The sequence below is a fragment of the Drosophila pseudoobscura genome, chromosome X (assembly GCF_009870125.1).
Source record: "Drosophila pseudoobscura strain MV-25-SWS-2005 chromosome X, UCI_Dpse_MV25, whole genome shotgun sequence".
NCBI classification, from domain to species: domain Eukaryota; kingdom Metazoa; phylum Arthropoda; class Insecta; order Diptera; family Drosophilidae; genus Drosophila; species Drosophila pseudoobscura.
The window spans coordinates 59,452,754-59,472,212 of NC_046683.1; the positions used below are offsets into that span (position 1 = coordinate 59,452,754).

Below are 19,459 nucleotides of genomic sequence, written 5' to 3' on the forward strand. Positions count from 1 at the left end.
CTTGATATTTCATTTTCATTTCACCTTTAATTGAGGCTAATCAACACGCTAATAGCCAGGCCGCTGCTATTAGCCGGCAGACAGGCCATGGCAGCCATGGCAACCAACGACAGATATTTTATTGTTATGAGGCTTTGCCTCTGTGCGGCAGTGCTTCAAAATTGCACTTTAATGACTAATTTAGTGTGTGTGTGTGTGTGCGTGTGTGTGTGAGGCAGGAAATGCCAACACACGGACAGGACATGGGACAGTGGGACACTGGCAATGGCCATAAGTGTCAGCGGAAGCGCACACTTGAGCAATGGGCGAATACGACATTTCCTTAATGAAGCCCACAGACTGAGGCACAGACATACAAAGTGATTGCCCCCCATGCCCCCCCATGCCCCACACAAGTGGCATAAAACTTTATGACTGTGTGGCATATAAACTCTAAACGGAACGGGGACCCCAGGCCAACCTGGCGTATGTGTAATTATAACAAGAGAGAGAGAGAGGGGTTTTTTTTTGTGTTTTTTTTTGGACATTGCACATTGCTGTGCTGTCCTGGTCCTGTCCTGGTCCTGGTCCCCTCTCTCTCACCCGCCCATTTGTGCATTTGTCAGCCCCCAATACCATTTTTCCCCCCCGATGAGCTGTCAAAAGTTTCAAGCAATGGAAACAGATGGTGGGAGGGGGCTAGGGGTGGGGACACGTCCTTACCTGACACCAACAGCTCACTGGTGCTGTTAACCAAATTGTCCATAATTGGCTGGAACGTGTAGAATGTCAGCGTTTCCAATTTGTTTGCCTGCACATTGATGGAGAGCAGCGCTGGGGTGCCGCGCAGCAGACCATTGTCGATTTTCTTAAGTAAATTATTTCTCAAATTCAAAGTTTTCAATGTATTCAAGCCGTCCAGAGCACGCTCGGAGATGCGCTGCAAAATGGATAATGGAAAATGGGAAAAAAAGGCATCGCAAGATTAGTTTTTCTGGTTCGTGTTTAATTTTAACTGCAGGTTATACACATATTATATGTGTGCTTCGGGCTCTGGGAGCATATAAAAACTGACAAAAATATACATATCTATATTTATTTTTGGCTAACATTTTTCCGCATTTTTGCATATTATTTTCATTGTTTTCCATCCACACACACACACACAGAGGGGTGGGGAGAATTGTTCGCTTTTCATTGTCTTCCATTGTTTTTGTTTGCGTATTTATTTATTTGTATGTACAGTCACACACATAAATGTATGCGCACGTACATATGTGGTGGTTGCTCTCTCGTTTATTCCAAGAGGGTACTCGGGGGGGATATGCTTTAAAACCACTCAAATAAAACCTAATAAATACTGATCGTATCAATATTATGGCCGGAACACCTGGCTTTCCACTTTTTTTGGGGCCTACTTTTGGGCGGCATGCGACGATCCATTATACAGGGTATCCAAATGTCGTTCCACCTGCTCCATTTTGGACTGGGGTTTTTGTTTGTTTTTTTTTTGTTGTGTCCCAATTCGTTTGTCTTGGATTTTATTATACGGCAAAAAGTGTGTGTGTTTTTTTTTTCTTTTATTTTATTCTTTTTTTTTTGTTTTGAATGAAAGTGAAACCACCTCTCCCCACCCCAGCCCACCCCCCCTCTCACCATGCTCTCACATTATTTAATATTCAATATGCTTTGTCGTTGGCGAATGCCAGGGGGGGGGGGGGGGGTGGGGAAATGGAAAAATTATGCATATTATATGACGAGTCCAAGGAGGAAAACATGTGAAAAATAACCGAAAAACATGTAACAGAACGCCCCCTCCCCCCACCCTCCAACCACCAACCACCGCTGTTTTTCTCGTGTTTGTTTGTCGAGATGATTGACATATAAAATATATATATTTTATGGCGATATTTTGTTAGTTTCATGAGCGGATTCCATTTATTGTCCTGACAAAACGAAAAAATATATAATTTACGAGCGAAACGAAACGAAAAACAGGCTCTGTTAGGGGGGTGAACGGAGGGGGGGGAGGGCGGTTCCCGGGCACTGATTGAACATTATATTTCCCTTTGCGTGTCTTTAAACTTTTCCTCTGGGTCTTGAGGCTTTTCTTTATTCTGTGGAGGCTTTTAATTGCTGTGAGACTTTTGGCCTTAGTTCTCGGCACTTTCACTTATCCTCTTTAGCCTGATTATCTGACACAGGGATCTGCTTTTATGTGGTGTCAGAGCCTAAACCTTTTAACGGCAAATGATTTATGAAGTGAGCAAAAAAAAACAACGAAAGCTGAAGAGGAGCCAACGAACGGCAACGGGAACCCAAGCAAAACATGCAACACAATTTGCTTTTATTGAAGGCGACAATGCCACACAGCACAGCACCGCACACAAAGGACAGGCGGGACACGGAGGACACGGAGGACACGGGACAGATTGGGGTTTTTTTTTTTTTCGGGCTGCCCGAGTAAGCAAATCCTGGGGCAGGAAACAATGCGCAACGTAGGCGATAACAAGCCCAATCATTATGGCTATGACAATGCGGCAAAGAAGATGGATCCAGTCGGAGGACCAGAGCGAACCCCACTTGAGCGACGCTGTCGCCGTCGCCGTCGCACTTGAGAGTCCTGTAACCTACTGGCCTCGGTCTCTCGGTGTCCTGTGTGTGTGTGTCCTGTGACACATATGCGAGTCGCCTGAGTGTGACATGATATGCGAGCACTTTGTAAAATGGGAAAAATGAAGCACGAGGCACACGAAGCAGGACGTTGCGGCGCTCCAGCGGGTGTCCAACAATGTTGGCCCAGGATATGGATATGGATATGGATATTTAGGATTTACGCTCATACACAGACCGGTGCCTTTTGCCTCGGCTTACATAACTTTGTATGCTTCATGTCCTTTCGCTTCGAGTGTTAAGCGACATTTTTCTATTTACCAGACACACACACACACAGGGACACACAGGGACACACACAGGGACACACAGGGACACCGAATGGTGGCCATTTTTATAGCTTCGCTTTGCAGCAGAAGGGTCCCGGTCCCTGCATATCAGATGGCTGGGAAAGGAGTGCCCATAAATCCATTATTCCCATGATTTGTTATTCAATATTTTGTAAGTAGATTAACTTGCGGCACTGCCACATTTGTTTGCCACAGCAACGTCGTTGCCGTTGCCTTTGCCGAAAGGCGATTGTCAGCGTGTGGTCTGCCCCAAGGGGAAATGTGCGAATTAAGCAAAGGACTCGGCCCCCCCACGCCCAAAAAAAGAAAAGAAGAGGAAGAAAACATAATTCACCAATCTATTTATCATATTTTCGCCTCGGACGACGGGTCAACCAATGCTGAGTGACCACTTAAATCACCACAAGAATAGACATTCGAATTGAATTTATGACACCAGCATAAAGTTGTTCTCCTCGCAGTGTCCGTGTGTGTGTGCGTGTGCCTGTGTGTGTGCGTGCCCCAAGGATATGCCATTTATAGCTCAAGACCCTCCATCCCACTTCCACTTCTCCCTCTCTCTCTGTCCCTCTCCCTCTCCTCCTCTCTGTTTCTTATGGCCACTCGACAATTTATGACCTCTTAAGTCAGCTGCTGGTCCAAATGCTGACCGAATAGTGGGGGGCCGTTGGGGGCCGCTGGGGGCCGCTGGGGGCGTGGGCGGCATCGCCAGACAAATCTCTTTAATCCACTTGCATTAGACTTGATTGAGAAGTTTCGTTTGCCCTGGTAGATTGCATTTTGCTCGTAAATAAAACGCCACTGAAATCCCAATCTATGTGAAATTTGTTCTAGAATCAACGCAGAGGCAATCGTGATTAAGGATGCCCGTAAAAGTAAACTAAACCTAGAAGAAAGCAACCCCAATAGTCCAATCTTCCATCTTTGATCTATTTCTGGTTCATTTTCTGCTGAGCCTAAAAGTAGGCAGCACTTTTTTATAGCCACATATGATCACTGATCGAAGAGGCTTTACTCAGGGGCTTTCTGAATAGAGAAGTTCCTTGAGTGTCATAGAAACACTGGATTCTTCAATCTCTATCCTCAATAAATGCATCTCTATCTCAATATCTCGCTCTAGTTTGCCAAAAAAGTATGCAAACGATCACTGATCGAAGAGGCTTCACTCAGGGGCTTTCTGAATGAAGATTTTCCTTGTCTGCCATAGAAAACACTCCCTTCTTCAATATGCCTGTAGCCTATCCTCTATATCTCCATCTCTATCTCAATATCTCGATCTAATTGGCCCAAAAAGTATGCAAATGATCACTGATCGAAGAGGTTTCACGAAACGTACAATCTCTATAGAGATTTTCCTTGTCCGCCATAGAAAACACTCCCTTCTTCAAGCCCTATCCTCAATAGCTCCATCTCTATCTCAATATCACGCTCTAATTGGCCCAAAAAGTATGCAAATGATCACTGATCGAAGAGGCTCTCTACTCAGGGCTTTCTGAATGGAGAAGTTCCTTGAGTGCCATAGAAAACACTCCCTTCTTCAATCCCTATCCTCAATATCTGCAACTCTATCTCTATATCTCTCTGTAGTTTGCCCAAAAATTATGCCACACTTTTGCTACAAACTCTCACCGAAAGTCCATTACAAATGGGTTTCTGTAGGCTAGATTGTTGCCCAAGAATGTGGCCGCTTAGCCCCTCTATGTGGCGGCTGAACCCACACTCACCTCAATCCGATTATCATCCAATTCCAGTTCACTCAGACTCCAGAGCTCTGCAAAGACCGTGTCGCCGATGAAGTTGAGGTTATTGCGGGTCAACTTGAGGACATTCAGGTTGCCCAGGCCGCGGAAGATCTCGCTGGTGAGGACATTGATCTGATTGTGGGCCAAATTCAGGTAGGTGAGACGGGCCATGTCCGCGAAGAGGCCCTCGTGCAGGGTGCTGATGTTGTTGTTGTTGAGGAAGAGACGCTCGCAGAGCGGCAGATTGCGGAAGGCGTAGCGATCCATCTCGAAGATCTGATTGTGCTCGAGATTGAGCTCCCGCAGACGGATGTGATTGGCGAAGGCGTCCTGGTCGAGGGCCATGATGTGGTTGTTGTTCAGTATGATCCGCTCGAGGAAGGGCAGATTGGCGAACGCATAGCTCTTGACGATCTCCACCTGCGAGTACTCGATGACGATGCTGCTCAGGTTCTTCAGCGGCTCAATGATCATCGTCGGTATGTAGTCGAGTCGGGCGTTGTTCTGGATCACGAACTTCAGCTCGCGCAGCCGCTTCTGCTGGTAGAATCGCGTCCAGGTGGTGTCGTTCTGGTGCAGTCCCTCGGAGAACACCCAGCACTCGGCCTTCTGCACGGGCACATGGTTCTCGTCGGGCGTGCAGTAGCACATCAGCTTCATGTCGCGCCTGCGGGTGCAGAAGCCGGTGGAGTCCATGGGTCCGTTGTAGCCAGTGCTGCCGCCGCCGCCGCCGCCCATTGAGGCGCTGCTGCTGAACACATAGCCAGAGCCAGAGCCGGTGCCAGAGCCAGAGCCAGAGCCAGAGCCAGTGCTGGCGGCCGTCAAAGAGGACGATGAGGAGGAGGAGGCGCCATAGTAGGCGCCATTGGTGCTGGCCGAGGCTGCCACGGATCCCTGTTGTCGGCTGCGATTGCGGCGCCCCTCCTTGTCGCTCGAACGGGCCTCGGTGGGCGGCGCCATCAGGCAGCAGCCCAACAGCAGCAGCACTGCCACCGTAGCTGCCGCCGAAGCCGCCGAAGCCGCCATATTATGGCGCTGATGATGCGGCAACATTTCGTGTCGGTATTCCTCTTCCTTCCTGCTTTTTCCTTGGGGCGGGGGGGAGACTTCAATGGCAAGCTGCTGGAATGGTACGAACAATACGGAATGACTTGGTCAATAAAATTTGTTTATCTCTCGTTTTGGGGGGCGGGGGGTCGGTGGGGGGTGGAAATTCGATTTTCATGGTCTTGCGCGGGAAATGGTTTTGATTTGATGATCCCCAAAGGCAGGAGACCTTCTGGTGCCCCTCCCCCAGGTCACCTTCCCTGCCCCCCCCAGGTCCCCTTCCCTGCCCCCCCATTGTTGCTGGAAAAGTGTTCAAGTGCCGCCTGCTGGCCATAAAAATGCTAATTAATGTTATTAACTTTTTCACTTTTTGCCTCCAATTTCAGTTGGGAATTTCGCGGTGAATTTCTCATTCTTCTCCATTTTTCTGAAAATTGGCCTCTTTCGGCCTCTTTACGCCTCTTTCCACCTCTTTCCGCCTCTTTCGGCCTCCTGCTGGCTTCATTTGACGCTCGACTGGCGCTGCTTGCCACCCCCCCAGCCTGCCACAGATCCTGCTGTCCTCGGTCCTCGGTCCTCGCTGCTGCTGTCCCCTGATATCCTTTACCCCCCATAAACAAATTTATCGAGCTCATAAATAACTGCAACACAGTCGCTGATTGTTCGCTCAATGGCAAACGGCTTCATTTCGGTTGCGGGGAGGGGGGATGGCCCCCCTGCCTGTGCCCCCTGCCTCTTGCATTTCAAGTGTCATTGGGCAAAAGTGCTCTCTAATTATGCTCGTACTTTTAAATACATTTATAAGTCACACAAAGTGACATTGGGCATATTTGTAGTGGCTGCTGGTATGCGTGCCCCCTTGGTCCTGCCGCCCCTGCACCATCGCCGTGGCATAATGAAGTGTAAATAAGTTATTGTCGGATGTCAAGTGAGTTATCCTCGTTATCGGCAGTCGGAGACGAGAGAGCCAAGCCAGTGTGATTTGCATAAAATATTGTCGCAATAGCCAGAAAATCGAGGCAGGGCAGGAGGAGGGCAGGAGCAGGGCAGAAGCAGGGAAGGAGCAGGGCTGGAGCAGGGAAGGAGCAGGGATGGAGCAGGGCTGGAGCAGGGCAGCAGCTTGGCTGTAGGCCCTGAATGTGCCACCGATTGAGGCCAAAGAGGCAGTCGGTCTTCTGTTTCCTGCCGCTGTTGGGGATTAGTTGGAGAAGCCGAAAGTCATTTGAGTTATTGACTCTCTCTCGTTGCCGTGCCCTGACGTGCCGTGCCGTGCCGTGCCCCATGCTTCATTACATTGATTTCGATTATAAATTTTAAATAAAACGATGATAAGTGCTTTTGCGGATGCTTATTCAGGATTATCTGTCATCATGCCAGCAGCCTCCCCCCCTTGGTCCTTGGGGGGGTAGGGGGCTGGTGTGGGCCAAAGTTCATGGGGCTCAAGCAGCATTAGAAGTGGCATCACACCGCAGGATTAAGTACTCAAAATATACATGAAAACTTTTTGGGCCAGACAGCAGCAAAGGAGCGGCAGCAAAGGCAGCGGCAGCGGAGGCAGCAGCATCTGAAGATGACTCCTTGATGACTCCAATTTAAATATCAAAGCGAAAGTCAAAACTAAAATGTCCTGACGCACGCACACACGCACACAGACAGAGACAGAGAGGGCGGACCACAGGAGCCACAGGATATGCGGCAGCACTAAAGGCTCTGAGCCTGATAGCTCTTGAGAGATATTTGAGAAATATTCTTGGAATTTTTAAGTGTGTCGTCAAGCAGCAAATCAAAAAATACACCTCCATAGCTCCATGCCTGTGTGTGTGCGCGCGTGTGTGTGTGTAATTAGATTTTCAACGCACTCAGTGTGAAAGAGAGAGGGAGAGTGCCAGGCAGAGGGCGGAGGGCGGAGGGCGGTGGATTTACATCTTTATTCATTGGCACACATATGGATGGATGGATGGATGTATGGATGGAGGATGCAGCCAAACGCGTCCTCGCTGACAGCCAATTACTCAAAACAGAACCAAAGAGAGAGACGGAGAGAGAGAGGGAGAGAGAGGGACAGCTATAAGAAAGAGTGTACGTGTGTGTGTGTGTGTGTGTCTTTACAAGCAAATGAAAAATCAATTTGTTGATTATGCATAAATCATATGATTTATGCGATTCCAACGCTGGCTACTACCCCCCTCTCACACCCCTCCCCCACCCCACTATCTCTCTCAAGGCCTCTCCTCATAACTCATTTATCAAACGACAGACACAACTTTTTGCCCCCTCCCCCCGTTATCCTCCCCCTCCTCCTGCCGCTCAAAAAAAAAAAAAAAAACAGAAAGCGACGAAGCGAAACAGCAATCTTCTGTCCCTCCCTCCCCCTCCCCCTCCCCCCCCGTCAGAGCCACATCCATCTCCTGATGAACTTCTTCGAGTGTATAAAACACCAAATCGCATCTAAGAGATTGCCAGACTGTCTAGACGCGAGTCTGTTTTGCATTCATCTGCAGGATAGACAAAGGAATCGATCTTGCCTGGGAGGCAGCCCCTCCCACAGCCCCTCCCTTGCACCTATGCCTCGTCTGAGGGGGCCATGTTCCAGAGCCATGTTCCCGAGAGCCTAAGCTGTGCCTGGGGTTGAGGGAGGGCACGAATCTTCCCCAAGAGTCCCTTCTTTCGATCTGCAGATCGAATCGTAGTGGTTTCCAGCACATGGCAGGCACATTTGAGGGTCAGAATCCCGCCTTGGCCACCTTCAAGGCGTACACCAAGTACATAACCGGCAACATCATTAAACAACACCAACAACAAGGAGCCACAACCGTGGCAGGGCGTGAGGGGGGGTGTCTAGTCTTGCCCTGGTTATCGGCCTGGTTTCTCCCCTCTGTCTCTCCCCCCTGCTGCTCGTAATTCTGAGGGAAAATTGCAACAAGAAGCAATTTGTCTTGTTGTTTATAATTTCGATTAAACTTTCGAAGCGAGAAACGCACACACAAACAGGACTCGGGGCAGGTCCTGTGGAGCGTCGCATATGTTTGAGTATCTTTAAGTGTGTGTGTGTGTGTGTGTGTGTGTGTGTGTGTGCGTGCAAACAATGGGCCATGCCAAAGAGGGTCGGTAGCCCCCAAAAGGGAAGCGTGTGAAAGTGTGACAGAAACTGTCGACAAGGGAGAAAGGGGAACGGTGGGGACCGAAGGCGTTCCACCAGTGAATGGGCGACAGGACAGCGAGCGGGGTGCGGCAGGAGGTGGATGGGGGGGGGGGGGGGGGGGTAGTACGACCCAGTAGGAAATTGGAGCAAAGCCGCAGCCAGTCAACGGCTGACAGCCCCACTACAACGACGACGACGACGACGACTCCCAGTGGCGGCCACGCAAGCAATTTTCCAGGGAGACACAGAGATGCACACACAGATAGATATTATTTGTTGTAATGGAAATTTCTTAACTTTAAAATAAAACAAAAAAAAGACAGAGAGAGAGAGAGAGAGCCTCGTTTATGGCCTTCATTGCCGACTGCCGACTGCCGTGAGGCTGAAGAAACTTTGGCTTGAAGCAGGAGTTCGAGAGGAGGAGGGAAGCGGGGGATCGGGGGAGCGGGGGCAGAGTCTCCCGATCAAGACAATGAGCCAGAAGCACAGTGAAAATCTGTTCTCAGCCAGCCTTCTCGGTGGAAATTGTTTTCAATTTTCATTATTTGACAAATGGTGACACTTCCGCTGTGTGGCAGCAACAGAGCAGAGCAGAGAGCAGAGGGGGAAAGAGAGAGAGAGGGCGGGGCAGGGGGAGATTTTAACAATATGTCTGCCACATGTCTTTCAATGTTTTCATGTCTCACTCTTCCTCCAGCAAGTCTCTAGTGAGTGTCTCTCTCTCTCTCTCACTCTCTCCCTCTGTCTCCACCTCCTCCTCTTCTTTTGGCAGTCTCCAGTGCAGCAGTACTTCTCTCCGTCTGTCGTCTGTGTGTCATGAGGTTGTGTCAACAATAAGTTTTTATGCCGGAAGAGACTCCATAGTTGTTTATGGCAGTAAACCATCATCATCATCATCATCATCATCATCATCGTCAACATCCTTGCCATGTATATATGTATCTGTGTATCTGTGTATCTGTATCTGCAGGTTTATCCCCTAACTATCATGTGAATATAACTTTAAGCGCTGCCTCAGAGACGTGCTTGACTTTGACTGACGGAATCCAGCTGGGGAGGCCCCTCCCCTCCCTCTCCCCCCCTCTCTTCTAGCTGGTCAAATGTTGGACAAACTGCAGTGTTTTGGGGCTGCCTCTTTGGCTGACAAATGATGCAAAAGCTAAAGCCAAAATGGCATACAAAACACAGCCATCAATCAGTTTTCTGTTGGCCACGTTATTATGACGTCCGCACACGTTTTATTTGTATTTCAGGGATTTGTCTTTGGCGTCACACACACACACACACACACAGAGAGAGACGATGCCTGTCAGCAGCAGCAGGACTCTGTGCCCGAGTGGCACTAGGGATCCCCTTCTCCCCTCTTCCCCCCTTTCAATAATCTATATATATTTATTGTCAGGCACATGTCACACTTCATAAATATTTCATAAATTGCTTCGCCTTTCTTCGACTTTCTTCGACTGTCATTTGTTAACCCTTTTTTGGTGGGCCGCTTTGCCGCCTTGACTTTGGCTTATGGTTATTACCGTTATCCCGCCGGGTGGCGGGGGGCGCCGGGGCGGCAGTCAGTCATTGCCAGCTGACACATATTGTCCTTAAGGGTGCCCCTCCCTTCTGCCCCACTCTCTCGTCGCACTTTCGACTACTTTTACTTGGATTTCCCTCTCCCCCAACCTCCCCCCCCCCCTGCGGCACTTTCTTATTCGTTTTTTAGCTTTTAGCATACCTGTCATCTTGCTCGAAAATAAAATGAAAAGCTAGTTGCCAGAAAACGTAAACTTTCCCTATTTTTTCCGCCGTCTCGCATCTCCAGCCCCACCGCCCCCACCCCCACGCCCACCCCCCACACTGCCTGGCCGCCCCAAAAGTTGACACATATTTCTGCACCGCCCCACCCCCCTTCCCCCCCTTAGACAGACAGACAACGCCCCACTGCACTTGATCTAGCTGCTGCAGTATTGCCTTGGCAGCCCTGCCTCCTGCCAGCCCTGCCTCATGGCTGCTTCTTCTGATTTTTTGGCTTTAACTTTTTGCTGCCACAATTTGTTGGCCCTTCGCTCTCTCTAACGCTCTGCCTGTGTAAGCCTTGGCAACTGCTTAATGCCCAAATTGGCAGCACCTGGCCGAAAAGTACCCACGCCACCCCCCTCCCCCCCCCCGCTTCGTCCTGCCGTGTGTCCTGGTTGATAAGTAGAAGAGTCCTCGTCGCGTTTTTCTTATTCTGCTTTGACTTTCAACGAAGTAGAAGCGAAATTATTTTCGCTGTTGCAAGTTTGTGTTGCAACAACTTTGCAAAGTGAAAATTTGTCAAGCAGCGCTTATGCCAGGACTCCAGCGGAGAGCGGTGGTTGGGGGGGGGGGGGGGGTCTGTCTGCTGCTCTGCTCTGCTCTTCTGCTGTCTGGATATAATAAATTCTTTCAGTTTAGGCAAAAATGCTCCACAAACACACACAGAAAAAAAAAGCAAACACAAACACAAACACAAACATCGGGCAAACATAAATACAGACAGTTACCCGGAGAAGAGGTCCTTCCCGAGCAGGAGGCGGAGGTGGTGGGGGGGGGGGGGGGGGGGACGAGAGTTTGTCTGTGACACAACTTTTAACTCACTTGCCAAAATATTTTAGCAAATTTTTGAATAAAACATTGCCAAGATGCCATTTGAGAAGCCCCATCCCCCCTCTGCCGCTCTCCCCCTCTTCCCCCCCCTCTCTGGCCTGCACCTGTGCGCCGTGTGTCATCTTTTTGGGCAAATGCTTTTAGATGAGCAAAGATTTCAGACACTGAGACCGAGGCTCTCAGACTTAATTAGTTGAAATTCGACTGCCACACACGCACATGGTGGTGGTGGGGGGTGGTGGGGGGGGTTGTGGGGTGGGGGGTGGTCCTGGTGCTTACCTTTCCTCTCCTTTCGATTGAGTGCTTGGGTAAAAAGGCCTCGTCACGATCTAATGCCAATGTCTGCAAAGAGAAGGCGAACGGAAAAACGAATTACTAGCAGAAATACACGTGCTAGGGGGGGTGAGAAGGGTGTCTGGGGGTATGTGGGGGATATGTAGGGGGTGTGGTGGGGTGTTTGTGGTGGGGGGTGTGTTCGGGTGTACAACTAAAATTATTATAATGTCATGTTTTGGTTCCAGTTGCAATCGTAATACATAAAATATAACCACGATTGGTATTTGGTGGGGGCGTGGGCGGGGGCGGTGGAGGGGGGGGAGTAGCATTCGTTGTGTATATTATTTATGGAAATGCCGTAACCCCTTCCGCCCCGCCGCCACCGACTTCTGTTGCTTTGAATGTTAATGGAAATTATATGTTGAAATATCTATTAGATATAGTGGAAGGTTCATTCCTCTTCAATCGTAGGCCCCTCGCATAGACCCCCTGTAATTGCGTTAATTTTCCAGTAATTGTGGGGCCCTGGGGCCCAGCCGCCAGGACATGCGATAACAGAAAAAAAAGCGCAGAAATAAAAGGAAAAACTATTAACACGAAGGGTATGGGATGGGATGGTATGTGGCTGCCACATGTGTGTGTGGGGGTGGGTGGGGGGTGTGTGGAATGCGTGGGTCAGATGATGACTTGGCTGGGGGGGAGGGGGGGTGTGTGGGTTGGCGCGTTATTCAAATAGTTTCTGTTTCGTCAGGGACTGCCCTGATGATGACGAAAGCCCTGCCCTCCCCGCCCCCCTTGCTGCCACGCCCCACTGATGTGGGGGGGCGGCCTTTTGTGTGGCCTGAAATAATTGCATTGGCTATGCCTAAACAGTGGAGACCCATAAAAAAAGCCAGCAAGTGGATATTTCCCCTCCAAATAGTTTTGTGGGGTGGCGAGGGGGGTGGAGCTGCTGCTGGATGCGGGGGCACTGGTTGTTTACTGCAATTATAATCGTTTCCCAACATTCGTTGACCATTTCTCGGGTCATGCCATGCCCCGCATTCCAGGCTTTCCCTGCCTTTCCTTTCCTTTCCCTTCATTTCCCTTCATTTAATGGTAATTATGCCCGCATTATATTCTGCAGCCCCTTATCTCTCCCTCCGCCCCCTCTCCGTGGCATTTTTTTTGTTGTGTTGTATTATTTGAATATTTAATAAGATTTATGCCATTCATGGCTGTGCCCCTTGCCGTCTGTCGATGCCTCTCCGCTCATTAAGCATTGAATAATTGCTGACATGGGCAAGAAAATGCCATTGTGGGGGGGGGGCGGTGTGGGGGCGGTTAGAGTGGGTTTCCTGTATCATTGGAATCTGAAATTTGATTGTCGGTGGAATGTCAAACAAAGTTCAAATGGCGGCTGCCACTGGCAACCGTCGATTGTCGACTGTCGACTGTCGACCGAAAACCCAAATGGGAAACCTCAGAAAAGCAGTTCAACAAAAACAAAAACAAAAACCAAAAACCAAACAAAAAAAACACCAAAAATATATATGGAAAAAAGATAACCAGAAAATAATACGTATAACATTCCCATTCAGGTAAAACACATACAAAAAATCGGCTTAAATTGTATTGATTGTTGGCCTTAAGCATATGTTCGTGATGGGTAACTGATGAAGGACCTCTTTGATAGGATCTTCGAGGGTTTGGCTGGGTTCTAGATATCTGTAGAGGCACAAAGCGGTCTTCAATTGCTTCGAAGAGGGTTTATTTCTGGTTATACTTATAGATTATACGATATGGAGCCATAAATATCACAGTTTTAGGCCCAGAATAGACTTTTGGGAGGGGATTTTGGAGCCACATATTGTTCTTTGTGTATTTTGATCTATTTGCTGGGAGAGATTGTCCTTTAGGTAGTCGTAGATTGAGGTTTTGCAATGCTAAGAGAGCAGCTGGGTTTGTTCCTATTTCTAATGCTCAAACGACATTTATCTATCAATTATTGTATAAATTCATCACCAAATATACTTATAGAGGCTTTAAGACGCGAAATCTTTAAACTTTAGTCAAATCTCCGTCAGAATTCATCACTAAAAAGACTTTTAGAGGCTTTAAGGATCTATATTTGTAAGTTCCAGTCGATCTCTTTCAGAATTCATCACCAAAAAGACTTAAAGAGGCTTTTAAGATACGAAATCTATAAGCTCTAGTGCCGAATTGACTTGTAGAGGCTTTAAGGATCTATATCTATTAGCTCTAGTGCGATTATCATCAAAATGCATTACCAAAAAGACTTTAAGAGGCCTTAAGACTCGAAATCTTGAAACTCTAGTCCAATCTTCATCAGAATTCATCACCAAAAAGAATTGAAAAGGCTTTAAGGATCTATATCTGTAAGCTCCAGTCGATCTCCTTCAGAATTCATCACCTAAAAGACTCTTAGAGTCTTCTATCTATCTATATCTATAAATTCTACTACGATCATCTCCAGAATTCATTATAGCATGTGATTTATTGCCATATCTTAGGGAAAAACAAAGTATCTATGGCCTTTTCGCAGCCATTTTTGTGCCGTAAAGTGTCTTTGTCCACAGATACATTGTAGTCTCCATATGAGATGCATAATTTATCCCCTATTTAAGTTCCTTAGGGGTGGCCCCATAAAATGTTGTCCCATCCATTAAATCCACGTACAACAAGACTCGTTTTTGGAAATTGTTTAAAATCAATTTACTTAAACGCTGTTTCACCCACTTCCCCCTCTCCCCGTCTCGCCCGCCCTCTCTCCTTCTGCTGGCACATTCCTGCCACATTCCGTCCACGCCTCGCCCCACAATTTGCATGCGGCGGATAATCCTGGGGAAGACTCTTTCTGGAAATTGCTGCAACGTTTCTCCATTTCATGTGTGAGGCAATAAAAATTTAATATAATTACGCACAATTTCCAGTTGAAGTTTATGACAGAGACATGCACAAACACGTTAACAGAGGAGCGACGGGGGGAGGGGCGACGGGGGAAGGGGCATTGGCAACATCACATGTATGGCAGGACCTCGACGTGACTTTTGACAGCGCCTTTGGATCCTTCGGCGTCCTGGGCTCTCCGTTCGCTTTCTAGGGACTTTATGAGACGCCGCGCCGCCGCCGCCGTCGCCGTCGCCGTCGCCCTTTCGCCAAGACAAACATAAACAATTGGGCGTTCAGAGAGGGGGGGGGGGGGGGAGGTGCTGCAGCAGCAGCTGATTTCAAAGCTGTTGCGACAGGCAGAGAACCCCTGAAGCTGCCTCCCCACCTGCCCCACTGCTCCCCTCGGCGTCTGAGAAAAGTTTACAAGCAGCCAGGGTTGCCACACACACGGCGGAGAGGAGACACCGCCTGCCGCTTGGCAGAGGGAGGGGGGGGGGGGGGGGGGGGATGTGCGCCCGGGAGTTAAATATTTGTTTCGCTTGTTTACCATTGAAGACCCCAAAAGCAAAGTCGTGCCACACGACGACGACGACGCCTGACAGAGATCCTGCCTCTGATAGCCATGCCCCCTTAACCTCTAGCCCCTGCCCCTGCCCCCTGTATTACCCCTCTACCAGTCCCCTCCAAGGTCTATCATCTCTCCCTCATCTTGAGTCCGTCCTCATTTGCCCTTGTGGCAAGTTGTTATTTCTTCATATTGAGTGCCTGTGAATGATATAGGGGTGCCACCGATATAGGGGAAAGCAGCTAAAGAAAGTGCCAAAACAGCTGTAGAAAGAATAAAGTGTTGGGGGGGGGGGGAGGGGGGAGGGCTTCTTCTACTACAAACAATTCAAAAATTCCCCAGAAATTGTCTCAATCTGTAGAGCAAACAATCTGTTGGTCCGTGCAGGAAAATCCTTGGCTGTACATTCAATTCCCTTACTGCCAGCCACATGTCCTGCCGTCCTGCTGTCCTGCCGTCCTGCCGTCCTGCTGTCCTGCCGTCCTGCCGTCCTGCTGTCCTGCCGTCCTGCTGTCCTGCCACTAATGTAATTAGGTAATAAAGCTGCTTGGCACCTGCGGTACCCACTATACCTCCCCCCCCCTCCCCCGCTTTGTTCCCCATTTAACCGACTATAAAAACATTAGTGACAAAAATTAATTAGGCCAAAAACAGCAGCGGCAGAAGCGTATGGCCGCCATGCTAAATGGTCATAATCAACTTCCGTTATTCCGCACCCATTCGCCACGCCCCCAACTCGGAGCAGCCCCCCTCCCCCTTCCGCTCTTTGCTTTCGGTGCTCTCATTTACAACAAATAAACAGGGATATAAAAACCATGAAACTGATTTTTCACGCCATTTTCATTTACATTTTTGCGGTTGTTGTTGCTGACTTGCCTCTCTTTCGCACTTTCTATCTGCCGCCACATCTGTTTATTTGCTGTGCCCCGGCCCTTGCCCCAAGTGTGGTGGCATCATGGAAACGCATGTGTAATTAAAATATAATAATAATTTCCCCGAATACCGCAACAAGCGAATAAACAAACAAAAGAACGCAGGCAAAGGCGGGAAGAGCGGGAACAGGGGCAAAGCCAGAAGAAGAAACAGAAGCAGAGGGGAACAGAGGAAGAGGCAGGGGCAGCGGCAGAGGCAAGGGCCGAAGGTGGAGCATTGAAAGCGAAATCAAAAAGAAACCAGAAACACAAAAAGAACACCCACAAAATAGAGTGCTACAGTGGCTATTCCGACTAAAGGATATCGTCTGCTCGGCATATCTATAGAGAAAATCTACAGAAGAATGACTAGATCCAAAAGGTAGAGCTCCCTCTTCCTCACAGGGAGAGAGGGAAAGAGAGAGAGAGAGGCTTAAAGCTTAGTCTGAGAAGATCGCTAGTTCGCTTTGGAACAGTGGCAACGGAACGGAAATGCTGTAAGCATAATGTTAGAAAGACATCAATCGATTATGTCTAAGATCAGGGTCCACTTGGGTCGATTGGGAACAGTGGCAATGGAACGGAGATGTTGTAAAGAGAGACCCCGTTGGATGATCGATCAGGCTGCCGTTGTGTCGCTTGGGAACAGTGGCAATGGTACGGAAGTGCTGTACGGAAAGCGGTAGAGGGACCCCGTTGGATGACCGTTGCGAGCATGGCCAATATCAGGCTCCCCTTGGGTCCCATACACCCCAAGCACTCCACCCCCCCGTACAGGGTATCATAGCACACAGTAGACGCTGTATTTATGACGAAAGTTTCGAGTGGGGTGGCACCCCTCTTCTCCGCTGCGCTGCTCTCTCTCTCTCTCTCTCTCTCTGCCATGGAGGAGCAGGAGGAGTGCCATCTGCTACTGCTGCTGCTTCTGCTGCTGCCAATGATTATGATGATGGCAATCCTGCACGCACACAAAACGCCGAACAGGTGGAGCTGCCATTCTACCTTCCCCTCTCGCTGGATGTCCTTCACCTTTGCCTGTGATTCAGGCTACTGGCTTCTGGCTCTGTCTCTGGCTCTGTCTCTGTCTCTGTGTCTTGCTTTTTGTTTTGTGCACATTTGTTACGCTCAATAAATGAAAATGTTCATATAAATATTTCATATTTCTGGCTGCCGCCACTTCAGCATGTGCCACGCCTCCCCACACACACACCGCGCGCGGCCCCCTCCCCCAATCGCAAAAACAGTTTCCGCCCATTAAATTGACATACGCGCTTTCGTATTCGTATTCGCATTCGTATTCATTTCCCTTTTGGCGTTGGCTTTCCCCCTGCCCATCCCCTTTTGCCCTCCCTTTTACCGCCCCTTTCCCTTTCATCTGCCCACACTTTTCCACTCGTTCTTCCACTTGAAAGCTCTCCCACGCTTTTTGCGTGCTTCTTCTTCCTCTTCTTTCTGCTCTGTTTCGTGTTTTTTTTTTGTTTGTTTCTTTTTATTGCTTTTTCTCCTGTTTGCACAAGTTTTGTAATATTTTCGGTTTATGTTTACAGTTGGCAAACGCATTAAAATCACAGATTTACATTTTTTCCCCTTCTCTCCTTTCCGGCCCGGCCTGTTGTCACACCCTCTAAGCGAAGCCCTCAAGAAGTTCGTCTGCTCAGCCACCCGGCCCGTATATCCGCTATATAATCGTGCCTTTACGCCACCTCCTCTGCGCTCTGTTCTGCTGTTCCATTCCGCCTATTCCCAAATGTCTAGCGATCTGCCTACGCATTCCTTTGCCTTTGCCCTCCGCTTGAATAATTTAGTGTTTTTGTTGTTATTGCTGATGTCGTCGCATTATTGAATCGGAATGAAGAGAGCGGCCACCCCCAGTCTCCTGCCCCGGCGCGCAGCTTATTGTTTCAAATGTTTTCCTGGGGACACTTGAGAATGCAAACTGTTGATGGCACCCTCCTCATCGGTGGAGGCGGCGGCTGTGTGCGTCGGCTTAGGCGGCGAGGCAGGGAAATTATTTTTTAATAAACACGACACAACAACAGCACAGCACAGGAAAAAAAAAGGACACACAAAAAGGGGGAAGCACCCCCCGTGCATTGCGTGGCATGCGTCGTCCTGTACGGTTACCTTTGGAAAAAGTGGCAACAGCGTCGTCACCGTCGTCGAGGGCAAAATAAATAAACCCACTTTAATATGCGCTCGTTATATTATTTTCTTTTCATTTTCTTGATTTTCATTTTCTGCAGAATCTCCGTCGTGTTACTTGCCCCATCCCAACCCCCAAAAACTCCCCTTCTTCCCATCTCTCTCTTGCTCTCTCTCACTCTTTATGTTTTTCTTTCATTTTTTGTTTTTTTGTGTGTGCTTCTTTTTTATCCCCGTGTATTTTTTCATGTTTTGTTTGCTGCTCCAAGGGTGGGGCTGGGCTGGGGCTGGGCTGCCGCCGAGGCAATGGGGCCCTTCACTTGTTTGAAGTGCCACGCTCTATTTAAAGGCAAATTGTCTGTAGTCCTTTATACAAATATTGCGAATACTTTTTTTCGCCCTCTCTCTCCCTCCACTGTTCCTTCGCTCTTGTTTCCACTGTCTTGCGTCTCCGTTTATCATTCTTTTGCATATTTTTCCGCTGCTTTCCGCTGCAGTCGTCCGAAAGATGTTTCGGACTGCTGATCCTCTCTCCACCGCCTCCCTCTCCGCCCCTCGCCCCTTTGAACCCTCTGCCGCGAAAAGACAAACTGGATGAAAAGTTTCTCCCGCGCCCCCGCGCTCGTCTAGACATCGCCGTGGAATTGGGTAATGCAAACACAACAACAGCCAAATAGCCCTCTAAAAATGCTTAAGCTCTCCTGGTCGAGTGGTTGGTGGGCGGTGGGTGGACTAATCGTGCCATGGGGCATGGTTGGGGGACGGGGGAGGCGGGGGGTAGGTGCCCCTTAGGTTAAATAATCATTTTGAACTGCAGGTGCAGTGACCTGTACTACAATCGGCATTTGTGTGCTTTTTTATTGCACCACAAGAGAGGCAGTACAGCGGTGCAAGGGGGGGAGCTTAATGGAGGGAGTGGGCGAGGGCGAGGACTGGGATGGATTACCATTTCGTATCATTCAATCTTCAAGCAAAGAGAGCGATCTAGATGTGTCTCTTTTGATGGGAATGCGTGGAATAGGGACTGCTAAAGTGCTTGTTCTGCTGGAAGGAGAGCGAGCAAGCAGTAAGAGAGCTACAGAACCGCAAGAGAGCGAGCGAGCAAGCAGACAGAGAGCGTGCAAGCAGATAGAGAGCGAGCGAACCGCAAGAAAGCGAGCGAGCTGAAGAGGGCGAGC

At 48.9% G+C, this 19,459-nt stretch overlaps 1 protein-coding gene across 4 annotated transcripts in view; it reads right to left on the minus strand.

The window, feature by feature from the left end:
- Positions 1 to 19,459, minus strand: part of Con (leucine rich repeat protein connectin) — a 119,529-nt gene that overhangs the window by 17,402 nt on the left and 82,668 nt on the right. For 2 of the 4 annotated variants that reach the window (XM_033382786.1, XM_033382787.1), the window contains 3 exons: positions 11,775 to 11,837; positions 4,667 to 5,803; positions 703 to 919 (listed from right to left, as the gene is read on the minus strand). In XM_033382786.1, the coding sequence (XP_033238677.1) occupies positions 703 to 919; positions 4,667 to 5,737 (1,288 nt within the window). In that variant the 5' untranslated portion in view covers positions 5,738 to 5,803; positions 11,775 to 11,837. Of the gene's footprint in view, positions 1 to 702; positions 920 to 4,666; positions 5,807 to 11,774; positions 11,838 to 19,459 lie in introns of all 4 variants that reach the window. The other 2 variants (XM_033382784.1, XM_033382785.1) reach the window with 1 other exon arrangement.